At 40.2% G+C, this 15852-nt stretch overlaps 2 protein-coding genes across 2 annotated transcripts; both read right to left on the bottom strand.

Annotated features, from left to right (window-relative positions):
- Window positions 1–2983: 2983 nt before the first annotated feature.
- On the bottom strand, window positions 2984–3778 carry LOC147482792 (uncharacterized). Its single transcript, XM_086579426.1, has one exon. The coding sequence runs from the start codon at window positions 3776–3778 to the stop codon at window positions 2984–2986; it is 795 nt and encodes a 264-aa protein (XP_086435552.1).
- Window positions 3779–4093: 315 nt separating this feature from the next.
- Window positions 4094–4735, bottom strand: LOC147482791 (uncharacterized). Its single transcript, XM_086579425.1, has one exon. The coding sequence runs from the start codon at window positions 4733–4735 to the stop codon at window positions 4094–4096; it is 642 nt and encodes a 213-aa protein (XP_086435551.1).
- Between the last annotated feature and the right edge of the window lie 11117 nt (window positions 4736–15852).

The following is a 15852-nucleotide window of genomic DNA, read 5'->3' as shown; positions in this document are numbered from 1 at the left end:
AAAAATTAGTTGCGTCAAATAATGGGTCAAACAGTCACTTAAGGGTCGGATAATACATAACTATTTTAGTGAAATAGTCACAAATAGTTCTCCACACATATACACCTTCTTTAGAAAAAAAACCATTTGTGACCGTTTCGAAAACGCACCTCACCTAAAACTTTTTAAAACTGTCACAAAAACCATTTTCTGCCATTTGTGACCATTTCGAACAGAACAGTCACAAATAACATTTTAAAACAGTCACAAAAAGCCTTTTTTCTACTAGTGTCGGCTTGTCCATTGCCTTCAGGATTGTAAGGGGCAAAAAATCCTTGTTTCATATGGTACGCCTACAGGAAATCCTTCACCTTGGACCTCGTGAATTGGGTTCCATTATCCGCAATGATAGCATAGGGCAACCCAAATATGCAAATGATATGTTCCCATAAGAATTTGATCACTTGCTCCTCCTTGACCTGCTGTAGAGGTACAACCTCTATCCACTTGGTAAAATAATCTGTAGCCGCGAGCATGTACCTCCTCTTGCCACTAGCCATGGCTACCGGTAGCAGTCCCACTATGTCCATGGCCCACATAGCGAACGGCCAGGGGCTAGATACATTATGCAATGGTTCAGCTGGGGCGAATATCAGTTGAGCAAACTTCTGGCATTTCTCACATCTCTTAGCGAATTCCACGGCGTCTCTTTTCATGTGGGGCCAAAAATACCCCTGTGTTAACAATCGGTGAGCCATGGTTCTCCCCGTAGAGTGACTCCCACAATCTCCCCCATGCAGCTCTGCCAGCACTTCCTGCGCCAAGCGCGGCCTTAGACATCTCAGTAACGGTCCATCAAAATTCTTATGGTATAGCTCTCCCCCCAACAAAGTGTACCTCTGTGAATTCTGTTCCAACCTCCTCCTCTCTTTCTTATCGTTCACCTCTCCCCCATTCAGGAAGTGCTTGATAGGGCCCATCCACCCCTCCTCCTCTTCTGAAACTAGTACCGCTTATTCGGACTCCTCCGTGCTTGGTCTTGCCAGCCTACCTATCTTGATAGTTCTTTCTTCGGATCCGGGAATAGCCGCGGCTACATAGGCCAGGGAGTCCGCATGTCGGTTCTCACCACGGCCCAAATGTACGAACCTGATTTTCGTGAACTTCACGGCCCTCCTTTTTAATACCTCCAAATACCTCACCATTCGAGGACACCATGCAACAAACCCGCCGTTTGCCTGGCATACCACCAAATTCGAATCTTAATACACTGTCAACTCTTCCACCCCCAAATCCCCAGCTATCCTCAACCCTGCTATCACAACCTCATATTCTGATTCATTGTTAGATGTCGCAAATCCCAACCTCATAGTTTGTTCTATTATGTTATTATCTGGTGTAACCAACACGACTCCTATTTCGCTGCAAGCATCTGTCGCCGACCGGTGAACACCTTCCACCCATTCCTCTCATCCCAAGGATCCAGAAGGTCTTGTTCCCTCTCTCGTTCAGGCTCTATGAGCATCTCCTCTCCCCAGGTGGGATCCTCTGCTGGGAATTCCGCTAAAAACTCTGCCACTGCTTGAGCCTTTTCCGTTGTTCCGGGTTGATGCTGAATCTCATATGAACTTAACATCACTGCCCATTTAAGCATTCTCCCAGACTTCTTGGCCCTCAATGCTTGCTTGAGAGGTAGGTTAGTCACCACCACCACTGAATGTGCCTCGAAATAAGGTTTCAACTTTAGGGCCGAGAATATCAATGCTAAAGCATATTTCTCCACTCTGCTGTACCGGGTCTCGGCATCCAGCAAGGTTTTGCTTTGGAAATACACCGGCTTTTCCACCTTGTTCACAACCCTGACGAGGACCGAACTCACCGCATATTCAGAAACTCCCAAGTACAAGTACAATTTTTCCCTTTGCTCTGGTCGAGACAACAATGGAGCCTCTCCTAGATAACTCTTTAGCTCCTGAAATGCCTTCTCACACTCTGGTGTCCACACAAAATCCGGGGTGCTCCTCAGCAACCGATATAGTGGTCTGCACTTGTCGGATGACTTTGAGATGAACCTGTTCAATGCCACGACCCTACCTGCCAATTGTTGTACCTCCTTAACGTTCTGGGGGGAGGGCATTTCCACCAAAGCCATTATCTGTTCGGGATTTGCCTCTATGCCCCAGTGGGTAACAATGTAACCCAAAAACTTTCCGGTGGTCACCCCAAATGTACACTTCTCCGGATTGAGCTTCAGATTATGCTTTCGTAGTATGCTGAACGTCTCCCTCAGGCCCTCTAAATGCTCTCCTTCTGACATACTCTTTTCCACCATATCATCTATGTAGATTTCCATTCCCTTCCGAATCTTACCCTCAAACATCTTTTCTCCAAGACGCTGAAAAGTAGCCCCCGCATTCTTCAACCCAAACGGCATCCTTGTGTAACAGTAGGTACTGCCTTCCACTACAAAAGATGTCTTTTCCTGATCCAGACCGTATACATCGCGATCTGATTGTATCCCATAGAAGCATCCATAAACGAAAGTATTTTGAACTCTGCCGTTCGATCCACTAACTCATCTACCCGTGACATAGGGTAACTGTCTTTGGGACATTCTAGGTTGACGTCTGTAAAATCCACACACATACGTACCTTGCCATTCTTCTTGGGTATCACGACTATGTTAGACAGCCAATCCGTGAACTCCACCTCTCTGATTATTCCCGCCTTTTTCAACTTCGCGACCTCCTCCCGAATTCCTTTAGCATACTTCGGTCTCACACTCCTCAACTTCTGCCTCACAGGCTTCGTGCCCTCCTTCATGTGTAGGCGGTGACACGCGAAGCTTGGATCCAACCCTGTGATCTCCTTAATTGCCCATGCAAACACATCCTTATTCTCCGATAGACATTGTACCAGCTTCCCCTTCCACTCCTCCGACAAATTGGTCCTTATCGATGTGAATTTCTCTTCCTCCCCTACTCCCAGATTTACTATGTCGATCTCATCCAGAGTTTTCGACCCCACCCCGAGGTCCTCTTCCTCGTACGTGGCCGCGATATGTAATTGCTATGCTTGGTCTTTTCTTGGGGTTTGAGGACTCTCCTTCATTTCTACGAATCATTCCCTTCACTGTTCCCTGGTGACTGTTCTTTGCTGCCACTTGATCACCCCGGACCTCATACATTCCTGTCTGAGTGGGGAAACGTATAACCTGATAGTATGTGGAGGGTACTGCCTTCATCTGGTGGATCCACCGTCGCCCCAGGATTGCATTGTACTGGGAATTAGAATTCACCACCATGAATCGAGTAAAGACCGTCACTGGGCCTGTTGTCACTGGCAACAAAAGCTCCCCCATAGGCTCTGTCCTACTTCCATTGAATCCATACAAACTTGTCTGTGGAGATCTGAGCTGTCTGGGATCGATTCTCATCTCGTCCAAAGCTCCTATGAATAACAGATCCACTGCACTGCCACAATCAATCAATACCCTCTTGATCATGTAATTTCCCATAGCCATCGTGATAACCAAGGCGTCCTCATAAGGGGAATCCAAAACTTTCAAGTCTGCACTAGAGAACACAATTCGTTCCCCTCCTTCCGCTGACCAGGCTTTGGGCTGCGGTATCCCACTCCCTTCATTGATCTGCTGTATACTCGCAGTTCTCCTTATCTTCTTTCTATGGGCATTGTGACTCAGAACCTCTCCACTGAAAATAACATTGATGGTTCCTAATATCCTTCCCTGAGCTGGTATTTGCTCCTTATTTGGGGCCCCCACCACAAACTCTCTCATCATACCCTTCTATACCAACCTCTGAACCAACCATTTCAAAGCATAACAGTTATTAGTTTCATGGTTTCGTACCTGATGATATGCACAGTACGGCTTGTTCGACATTTCCATCGGAGTACTCCGCGGTCCTTCATACCCCTATAGGTTCTTTATTAGTGGTAAGATATCGCTCAATGGCCTATTCAGTGGCGTCTGTTCTGGTTCGCGGTATGGTTTCCTTTCTCTATTCTCCCTTTGCGCCCCCTCCCGGCTCCTCTCTGGCTGCGACGGATAACCGTGGTACCCCCTATCTCCCCTATTGGCCACCTCCTTCTTCTATTGATCCCAACCCTTTTCCAAAGATAACGCTGCCTTCCCTGACCTTCGAGAATCCTTCTGCATGGTATCCTCATACCTAATGTATTTTTCCACCCTTGGGTATAATTCATGCAAAGTAGCGATCTCATTCTTAGCCACTGACTGATGTACTCTTGTTCCTGGCCGCAGTCCCCTTTCAAATGCTATTACCGCAATCCTTTCGTCCAAATTCTCAACCTTCAACGTCTCCACCTTGAATCGACACAAATAATCCCTTACCGATTCCGTGGACCGCTGTCTCACATTGAACAAAGCCGCGATATCCACCACCCTCCTTTTTTGATGTATGAAATGGTTTATAAACGCCTTCTCTAACTCCTGAAAATTATTGATACACCGCGAAGGCAAACGATAATAGCAATCTGACGCCTCCCCTTTAAGGCTAGCTGGGAACATCATGCACCGCAGCCTATCATACCGCGCCTCTTGCCAAAGTGGCATTTGTTGACGAAAGTGATGAATGTGATCCGTTGGGTCCCCCTTGCCATCATACCTTTTGAATCTCGGTTGGTTGAACCGCTTGGGCACCTCCGATGCCCATATGGCATCTGCCAAAGGGTTGCAATTGAGGCCTGCCACCACCTGGCTAGTCGCTCCCATCTGAGTCTTTGCCTATTCAAGGTTCGCCTCTTGATCATTGTTTATCATCTCCTGAACCTACTCCATTGTGAGACCAGCCACCGGGTTGTCCACGAGATCCGACCCCTCTTCTTCGTTCTCCGATTCCTCACTCGCGTACGCTCTCCCTTCCCCCTCCGCCGTTTCTCTTTCCTTTCTCAACACTTCGTTTTCCTCTCTCAATCTCCTGATCTCTTCCTACATAAGCCTTGTCTTCTCCGATGCTGACTCAGCGGCAACCTCCTCCTCTTCTTGACCTCTCCCATCACTACTCACTACTTCTGCCTCCATTTCATGCACCACCCCCTTCCTCGGCCGGCCCACTTTTCTCTTTGCTACTGTTACCATTTCCACGTTGCTTTGATCTCTCGGTCCCCACAGACGGCACCAAATGTTATGACTCAATTCCTATTACACTCGCTCTCTCCCTCTTCTTCAGCCTAGCTCCCTTTCTATCCCCTTCAAAAGTCCCCTTCTCTCTCTCTTTCACTTTCTCTTTATACTGGCATCCTCTTTTATCCTGACCATCCATCTGTTTCTTCATCTCACAGTCCCCCCTACTCCACGTGTAGGGTTTCCGTACCACGACCCAGCATCGACGTCCTGATCCTGTGCACCCTTTCTATGTACAGTATGTTGCCATGGCTTCATCTAACAACTAATCTTATACATACCAAATTCTACCACTACAGCTCTCAATGCATTACAATAAGTATATGCATAATGCATCACAAACAACAAGCTAAACCAAACGATATTTAACGATTTGTTAACAACCAAATTATCCTTACAAAGGAGAGATGTTGAACTAAGAACATATAAATAGGATTTCTCGGAAGGATTTAAGTCATTCGAGTCATTTTCTTCGGGAAAAAAAGGAACTATTGTAATTGTAAAGGCTCGATTTGATGTAAGTTTTATAGGTTTTGATTGTGGATGAGAATGTGAGTTTGACTGAGTTCGCGATATATGCAAGCTGCCTACGTATCAAGTTCTTGAGTGCAACTTGAATCAAGTCAGACGTAGTTCCTCTTCTTTTTTTATAAGCAAGTTGCCCACGCCTCCTCCTCTCCCGCATCAGGTCAAGTTCAGGACTTGAGCTTATTTAATGAGCCATGATGGCGAGTAGTGGTGGAGTAATAAAGTGCACATATGGAGCTCCAGTCTTGATGGTGACAACTGTGGTATACATTACTATCCGTTATGGTTTAAGCAAGTGTAGATCTTTTGGAGGTCGCTATATTGGTCGAACTGGTAGGACGGTCTCTATGCAGAGATCGTGTTCTTGGCTCGAATTGCTATGAAGTGATCTGGCGGAGCGTGGCGTGACCAAGCGACCTGGAGGTGTGTGTGGCGGAGATCGGCTGATAGCTCTATTTGTGCTAAACATGTGTCTAATTAATATCCATTGGATGTGGATATTATTCCCTCACACAACCCTATCTCAGTAGGTCACTTTATACAGATGAGCGATCTGGTGAGAGAAAACGGTGGCACGTATACACCACATGCAAGGGCGTGGATAGTTTTGAATATGAACCGCCTCGTTTTGTGGGTAGGTGAAACTATCACATACTTGACAAAGAAAGGTCATAAGAATACGTGTCGGTCTAGGGTTTGGTGCAATGATGGCTTGTGTTAGGAACTGGAAGGGTGGCTTGTATAAGATGGTTTTGGAAAGCTAAGGAGTTTCTACTTCCACATTTACTTTCGACTTTATGAACACTTGAGTGCTCAGGTTAGTGTTTTCTGCCATTTTTCTTTCTCGTTCCTTCTATTCGGTAGGTTTAACTATAAATTTCGTTACGTAGAAAAGGAAAATGTTTGATTCTGATGACTCCCATTCTGATGAGGTGATTGAGAGATCGGTAGGATTTGAAGATCGAACAGAAGAAGTTTCTGGGTCTGTTGTTGCTATCTCGAGTAGCAATGACGTGGAAGATCAGTCTTCATCTAGTGGTTGACCGTATAGGGTTGTTGATAGGAGTGCAATTACTAGTTTTGGTGATGTGAGGGAAAGATTTGACATCAACATCCCCAAACTGGAAATATACGACCTGAGCAATGTAGATAACGTGTTTAGTAGTAGTTTTCTACCAATAGATAAGGGGGTTGTCATATGTGTGGGGCAACTCAAAGCGGGTTGCATTTGCCATTCTCTAAATTGACCTGTGATGTGCTGAATTTTTGTGGGAAGGCTCCTTGTCAGTTCGTTTGAAACAGTTGGAGACTTTTTAGGGTTTTCGACCTGTTAAACGAGTCTAGGGAGTACAATATTGGGCTCAAAGATGTGCTCTAGCACTTGGTTGTGAAGCGATCTAGGTCGAACAACTTTAGCTTACAAACTATGGTGAGTAAGTCATCCGTTCTAGGTGGAGTTAGTAATGAGTCTTGGGAGCATAAACCATTGTTGGTGGGGGGGACTACTGTGTTGCTGGGAGTAGTTTGAGGACTAAGAGTTGTAATTTTGATAGTATGTTTGTGCTGGTGTTTGTAACTTATGATGATTTATTGTTTTCTTTTCTTGCTGATTTTGACATTTGGTTCTTGTTGTGTTTTGTAGACATTGTGATTTCGAACTGAGGGTACCGAGGTGAGATCGAGAGATTCGCGAGGCTTAAGCGATTTGAGAAGAGAGAGAGACTTGAAACTGTGGCGAGCTATTTTGCTGAGCGAGGTGGTGAGGGGTTCAAATCGAAGTGGAGGCAACAAAAGAGAAGAGCGTGAGTTGCTGTGACTGTTAACTCGGAAGTTGAGTCTCAAATAGAAAGGGAGGAGAGTGATCTGATTACTCGGGAGGCTCGCCGCAGGAACCATTCTGTCCCAGTGAGGGCTGGAGGTAATATGGGTGCTTCGGGAAGTGGGGGTAGTGTGATAAGGTGACCTGTTATGCGTACTAGTGGGAGCTCTGAAGTTGTTCCCAGGGAGTCGTGACGACAAGAGAGAGAGAGCTCCCCACTTGAGATGGATGATGTTGCCATCTCAGTACATTATCCTCATCTGAAGAGGAAGGGTGAGGCGATAGATGTTAGGCCTGGGAAGAGTGCACGGGTGGATGGGAGTAATAGGCGTTTTGATTGTGTGATGATAGAGTGTTCTGGTTTCCTGGGCAAGCTTGTCTTGGTAGTTCGATTACTTTGGTATTTGCGAGTTGGTTTCCACATATGTATGTGGCAGTTTGGCATTTTTTGCTATCTTTCAAACTGGTTTCCTGGGTTGGTTCAGGCAGTTCACATCTTGGATTTATAAAATGCATGCTTATTTTGTTTCCTTCATTTCCTTATGTCTGAATGTTGTTGCTTACTGTTTTGATATCCAATTTTGAGTTGGACCTAAAAGTGTATGTTTGTAAAATCTAAGAAGGTTGTAGCTCTGGGGGGCTTTGATGCTTGTGTAAGCATGTTATGCTACTGCGCGAGATGCTTTTAGTAAGTGTTTAGAACCGATTGAATACTGAGAGTATCACTACAAGAATACTGAGCATTTGCTACAACTATAGATCGTGGCTAAACCCTTTTGCCATGGTTTATATTCGTTGCATGACCGTGGCCAATGTGCTTGTGGCTAAACCTTTGCCATGTCTCTTGGCTGTGGCCGAAGCTTGGTTTTTTCCCACGGTTTTGGACCGTTCCAATGGCCATGGTAAATAACCCTTTTGCTATAGTTGTCAACCGTGGGCAATTCTTAGATGAACCGTGGGGGATTGGGTTTTTTTTTATTGAATCAATAGTTTAGTCACGGTTCTAGGTCATGGCATATGTTTTGAATTGGGTAAAAAAAAAAAAATGATTCCAGTGCCTTTATACAACACTTGCAATTATCTACAATTCCATTCAAACCCACAAAAATCATAATTCTTCACAATTTAACATTTCATTACACAAGGAAAAAAATATAGTACTCATTAAGAAATCTGAAATATTATTAGGACCCCCAAAAAATATATGAAAACATCACCATATAGCGCCCTAACTCGATAGACTATATTCCTAGCCATTTAAACAATGCCTCAGCTTCTTTGGATCAAAATCCGCATATTCGGTTCGCTTGCTTGTACCTCATCATGTTGGACAGTAGGCTTGCTTTGAAGATATAGCTACAACCATATAAAAGCAATCATTAGATGAACTTGAACTACACATCTTCACACAAAAATTAAGTCAATATGTAAGATTCAGTCATCATCAAATAGAAAGACTAATTTAATAGTACAAAGTGCTAATAAATATTTGTTTAAGAATTAAGTATCACAATCACATAAGTTAGTTTATTGGCTTCTCTAGATAAACAATGTGGCATTCATCTAAACACCATTTTCTCAATTATGAAAGATTACATGATTGAGTAGTTTCGAATATGATATATCATCAACTCCAATTGATGATGGAAGAGATGACATGTGTTCATATATTCCTTTGACTACATATCATGCAAGAGAGAAAACAACTGAAGTTACACACCTCTACAAGGATTAATTTCCTAGACCAGTCACACCCATACCACTATTAGATGTATGGATAGACAAATACAATTATATGTATGTGGCACAAGCAGAGGGTCACAAGCAGGCCTTACGGTATTCAATGTATGTGGCACACAAAAGATGACTTTTGCAAGCGTGATTCATAATAAACTTAACATGTGGACCTAAATATATTGGGAATTATAGAAACAAAAGAAAAACAAAATCAACAAACAAAAGAAACAAAATTAATTGAAGGTCCACATATTAGATGACATTAGTTTGCATGTAAGAAAAAAACATACCGAGGGTATCATATAAAGGCACCAAAATGTAAGAATACAAATAGCAAACATGATCAACAATAATCCACTATAGTCTGTTTATAAAATATAATCCAATGCTAGCTCCATGTTAACTAATGTAGTATGAGAACAACTAAGTTCTACTGGTTCTTTACAAAGTCTATTTGCATGAAACATGCATAGGATTAGGAAGAGTAAGCATAATATCAAAACAAAGTACAAGAGAAAAAACCATGTTCCAACACAAACTCACTTTTGGTATCCCATGATACATAAGACCAAATCCTATTGCTGATCGAGCAGTATTTGCTTCTTCATATGTCATCCATTTATACCTTAAGTGAAAAGTATAAATAAAAATAAGTATAAAGATCGACGGTGTAATTAAACTAGTGGTATTGACAAAATAGACTGTAAAGATTATAGATTAGTGTGCATCATACGGAGGTGTGTGATGATGGTTTTGAGAATAAATGTTAGGTGCAATCTACTTCCTAGCTAAGTCTCAAATTAGCCTTATACAAGAACCACCCAACTACGTTTATTAGCCTAATAATCAAACCACTATTCTTTTTTTTACCTAAGAATGAGTTTGAGCATTCCCACTGCTGTTATCAGTATCAGAAGCAGTAATATATTGACTATCAAGGGGGGATAAGCTCTGGGAATTCTACGGATAGGTAATAGGCAGCCTGGGTGAGGGGTGGTTCGGTTAGAGCGGTACATTGATTGAAGTTATTGGGTAGGTCATTCGTCTACTAAGTGTTAGGAAGGTCCTTACTTTCTTTGTCCCTCTTTACAAAGTTGCTAAGTTGCCTATCAAGATGAGGTAAGAAGTAATTACATTCTTGATGCAAGTCAAAACTAGCTAGGTGTCTACTTCTCTATTTGTCTCTACATATACATGAGCAAAAGTAAGACACGAAAAACTCTGAGCCAATCTTCTATAGCCTTAGTGAGACTAAGAAAGTACTGAGGTGGCTTCTCTATTCATGTAAGTATATAAAATAAATTGAATTAAAAAATAGCAAAAGTGAGGTACAAGACAGAGAAACAAACCCCTTCATATATCTCGTTATGTTTTGTTCCATCCCTTTAGCTTAAGAACTTCGAGATGTTATAATTTGTTAACACATCTACCCTTTTTTGTTGGTTACATTTGTTTAAGTCATCTTCTTGCTTATGAGTGTAACAGACCAACTTTGGAAATGAAAGAATTACTTAAAAGGGGACATTAACAAGAAGCTAAACCTCCCTATTTTAATATGCTCAATTAAAATTACTAACTTAATTTTTGACACACCTTCTAATCTAATAATTTGGTAAGACGGTAATGCTCTAATGCATGCAGGTAAGTTGTTTAATGGATTAAAAAGAAAGGATGGCCAAGCTTCCTAGCCATATCAAAGTGAACAGTTGTTTAACTAAACCAATTTTGATGAGCACCTGAGAAGTACAAAGTAATACTCACACAAAATTGTCATGCAAAGTTCCAACTTTAGGATGGTCAGGGTATCTACTAACAAGCTTCAAAGAAGAGCATGCTAATCTGAATCAAGACATGTGATAAGAGCTCAAAACTGTAGTTTTAACTCCTTAATAATATTACATTTAAGCCAATTATATTTATAATAAATAAGAGTTAGTATTGTTTAAGTGCTTTTGTGTATTTCAGTTCTTGGAATCAATTATGTGAAGAAATACATCACTTTTGCAAGAGAAATGAGTCAAATTGATTGCTAGAGAAGTTCTATGGTTAAAGCCCAAGTTTCAAGGAGAAAAAACTTTTTGAAGCTTAGTCAAAGCTGGAAAGTCAAAGTCAACTTGGACAGAAAAAGAACATAAAAGTCCACAGAACTTCAGCAGATCATATCTTTGGACTCAGACCTCGGAATTAGGCCTATTACACTACTAAAAAAGTGACTTTTAGCGTCCAACATTTTTCCGCGGCCAGTGTCGTCGTGGCTAGTTCCCACTTTTTGCCATGACAAATAGAATTGGTGGCAAGAGGTTCCTTTTGCCTCGATCGATCTTTTTTCGTGACAAAAAGTTGCTTTCTTGCAACCAATTCAACTTGGCTGTGGCTTTAAGTCATACATTTTGCCACGAGTGGGTATTGGCCGCGACTTCAAGTGGGCATTTTGCGACGATGGTGGCAAGAAGCTTTTTAAGTTAGCAATATTTATTTTCTGAAAGAAAAAAACATGAAGAAAACATATTCCCGTGGTTTGTTATATTCTTTTCCTCCTTTTATTTTGGTGAAAAAATTGAACCCCAAAACTTCTGAAATATAACAAAAATAGAAATCATAATTGAACCCCGAAACTCCTTCTTCACTTCTGCATCCTTCTTCGCTGCTTTTCAGGTATAATAGTTATTTCTTCCCTATTAACAATTCTTAATTGATGTTTTGGGTATTCAATATAATAAATTATTAGAAAGTCCTAAGAAAAATTGTTTTGTGGTTCATTATTTCAAATCTAAATCATGTAGAAAAAAGTAGTTAAATTAACTTGCAGTCTTATATCGATCCCTTTGTTTACTGCGTTTGTAGATATGTAACATTCAATCTTTCGATAAACTGGATGTATATATGAGTTTCTAATCCTTTCTATATTATATGTGGGTAAAAAGTATGACTTTGTAAGTTTAAAACTTTAGCCTTTATTTGATTAGCGGGTAAAGTTCATACCTTGTGCATTTATATTATTAGATTAGCTTGTTGTAGATGATTTTTAACCCTCCTATATTCATTTTTCTATATAGATGATTTTTGTTGTCAAATTGGAAAGTTTAATTTAGTTATGTTTGTACAAATTGTATGCCTAGATAATAATTATATACTTTGAATGTTTAATGAAGTTGGGTTTATGCTAGTAAGTGTGAGTGATTGCATGCTAGTTATATTTAAATTGATGTTGGTCATTTAGATGAGAATTACATCTATATTGTTTTGCTCTTTGTTCTTTGCGATTTCGTTTGCGCTCAAGTACATGTTTTTAGGAAAGAACCCTTAGCTATTCATATATCCTTGCTTTGTGTCAATTTTATCACTTTTTCTTAGTGCTTGAATGTTGAATTGTTTTTATCTTTAATTTCTTTACTATTAGTACTAACGTCAATTGTTCCGGTTAGGCAGAGATGGTGCATTCTGAACTTCTATCACCTCTAGAATATCTTAGTGTTTTTGGCTCTTGTATATTATGATTATTATCCTTAAGTAGAGCATCTATGTTAAACTAGCTTGTCTGGTAAGCTTCCTGATAAAACATAAAATGAATAGTTTACCTACGAAATGAACGATGAACTCAAAACGTAAGTAAACTAAAACTTTCTTATGAGCCTATATTTATCAAAGTTTCTACTCTCAATTCTATCGAAATAAAGTGGAGTAACAAATTCGTTCCACTCCTAGTTCTCTAGCATGGAATGTTTTATAGTCTAATTTGTCGGTCTTAAGTCTAATGAGAGCTTTCTGAAGGGTGTTATACTTCTGATACCTATATGAAATTGATTATGTTGAATTTAACTACTTAATGCTATGGAAATATGATTGTTTTGAATCTAGATAAAGGATTAGAGGGGAATTGAATCCACCTCGAATCCAACTTAATAACCTAGCATAGATTCTTGTATCTCGATTCTTACGTTCTTACGGCAAGAAATTGAGTTCTAATCCCTAGTGTTCATGGCATTTCTACCGAATACTAACTAGCATGTGAGGTCGTCCACCCATTCTCATGGCGAATCACGACCTTCTAGAGTGGAATAGATTCTACAATGCTTCTACACTATACCACTAAGTTTTCATCAAGGTTTCATCAACTCCTCTAATGGAGGTTTTAGCCTTGAGTCATCAAACCATCATTTCCCATTGAATTATAACTACTCATCATATTAAAATTCTAACTTCACTAAATTAACTAACAATGTTTCAATCTACTTAAACTACGAAATGATAATCAACAAGAATTAAAACTAGATCTATAAATTGAGATGACAAAAATCGAAATTGACAAAATAACTATTTTATTTATCTAATCAATCAAGAACAATGATTCAAAGACTTAATCTAAAACAAGAATTGAAAATGGAACTAAAACTTAATTAATCTACTGAAAACTAGATCTAGATTATCTATATGGTTTTAGGTCTAACTAGCTACCATTAACAAAGAGCTAAGCTTTTGTTTTTATATGTCCAGATCCAAAAATCGTGCATGGGCTTGGAGCCATGTTTTGATTAGGCCCAAAACCCAATTCTTTCAGTCCAAAAAGGCCTCTTCAGCTGCAGTTGGCTTCAACAGACTTTTCGTCCACTTCTGCTCCTCTGATTGGATCAAGGCTTAGACCATTGGAAATCTCTTTCCGAGCCGGTCGTTTTGACATAAGGTAGGCCCCATTCGAGGTCCGAGTCCAAAGATCTGCCTTGAAGTTCTGGCGACTTGTGTCTTTTTTGCCCAGCGTCGACTTTTCAGCTTTTGACCGGGCTTTAGAAAGGCTTTGTCTTCTTGAATCTTGGCCTTTAATCACGGAACTCCTTAGTAACCGACCTTAGCTCCTTTATCTCGCTAAAGTGGCACATTTCTACACATAATGGACTTTGAAACCTAAAATGCATAAAAACACGTAATCAGTGTTAACTCTTAATTATTACTCACATAATTGGTCTAAAAGTATGCCTGTTACAGGGTTAAAACTACAGTTTTGGGCTCTTATCACTTCCTATTATCAAACTTCATAGACGTTTAGTCCTTTTTTGGGGCCTCAATTGGTTTTGAGTCCATTTGAAATTCTATTATCCAAATGTTGTGTGTTTGGGCACTGAACAATAAAGAGGAATCCAGCTAGTTTCCTTGTTAGAGTAAGTTACATAACTAATTTATATCATTGTGTTATTTGTGTAGCTTGTTGTTTAACATAATTTTTATACTATACCATCTAGGCGTCTAGGTGTTGATGGCATATTTAGAAAATTTCAGTAGCATAATGTCATTTTGTCCTAAATGGAATGGTTGTGGACTAATTTCTTTTGTGGTTGTTGGTTTGGTGGTGTGAAATCTAACTTCTTGGGTTATGATAGTTAAATCTACTTTCTCGTTACTTCTAGTGCTCACTCACTTTAGTTGAGTATTTGTTAGGTACTTAGGTATGTTTATGGTTATCACATGCTTAACTGATGTCGTCTATTAGTTTGTTAGAAAACGATGTATGTACCAGGACGCCTAGATATTAGCTCACCCCCGATCTCACCTCGCCATGAATGTGAGCGCCTGAGAAAGAAAAATAGCAAGTACCAAGCCTTTACATAATTGAATTTGTGAGGCTTTTTCAGTTCATTGAATAGATTTTTGAGTATATTCTTTATTCAAATCGATTATTAGTAGAAACCAACTTTTCAATAGGTTTTGGGATTTAGTTAAAGAGAAGAGGATATAAGGAATTAGAACAGGTAATAATAAGAACCTTTTCTAGTGTTTTGGTTTGCTGATTAGGTAGTGGTCCTGTTCTTGCCATCTTTATGAGTTCTTGTGTTTGATCATTTTTCTGTGCCTAAGTATTTTTGTTGTTGTTACTTAATGTAGGATATGATATTCTTGGTGAACAAGCTATTATCTTATTTTTTTTTTCATGTAGTTGTTGTTCGATACTTGCTACTTAATGGATAAAAGTTGGATGGATCCGACTGTGGGAAAATGTAGTCATAGTATATACTTGGTTGTGAGAAATTTATTGAGTTTGCTTGGAATAATCGAGTAGAGGAACTCAGTGGTGAGATTTACTGCCCATGTGTTAGATACATTAATCTTTTGCTATGGCCTAAAAATGTAGTGGAACTTCATATAAAGAATCGGGGTATACTACGAAGTTATGTGTGTTGGACAAAGCATGGGGAGAGTGGGCAGGTGAATACCGAGTCCAATGAGGGTGATGATATGCATGCAATGTTGCAAGATGCATTAGGATTTCAGAACATGGTTAGTATAGACAATGACATACCACCTGGTTTGAATTCAAATGAGTCTAGTTCCAGCGACACTCGTACAGATGAGCCAAATGAAGAAGCACAAAAGTTTTACAAGTTGTTGAAGGAAGCAGATACACCCTTGTACCTGGGCTGTACTAAGAGTTCAAAATTGTCTTTCCTAGTACGATTGCTTCATGTAAAGTGTCTTAATGGTTGGAGTAATCATTCGTTCGACGTGTTGCTTGAGGTATTGAATGATTTACTTCCAGATGACACTAATATGCCCAAGAATCATTATGAATAAAAAAAACAACTTCAGGATCGTGGGATGGAGTGCATTAAGATAGATGCATGTCAAAATGATT

This window comes from Coptis chinensis, chromosome 8, assembly GCF_015680905.1.
Source record: "Coptis chinensis isolate HL-2020 chromosome 8, ASM1568090v1, whole genome shotgun sequence".
Taxonomy (NCBI): Eukaryota; Viridiplantae; Streptophyta; class Magnoliopsida; order Ranunculales; family Ranunculaceae; genus Coptis; species Coptis chinensis.
Note: the sequence above shows the minus strand (reverse complement) of the source record. Positions and strands in the feature narration are given on the sequence as shown.

Bases quoted from the DNA above. Each gene is read 5' to 3' on its own strand.
- LOC147482791 (XM_086579425.1), bottom strand. From the start codon at position 4,735: ATGGGAGCGACTAGCCAGGTGGTGGCAGGCCTCAATTGCAACCCTTTG.
- LOC147482792 (XM_086579426.1), bottom strand. From the start codon at position 3,778: ATGAGAGAGTTTGTGGTGGGGGCCCCAAATAAGGAGCAAATACCAGCT.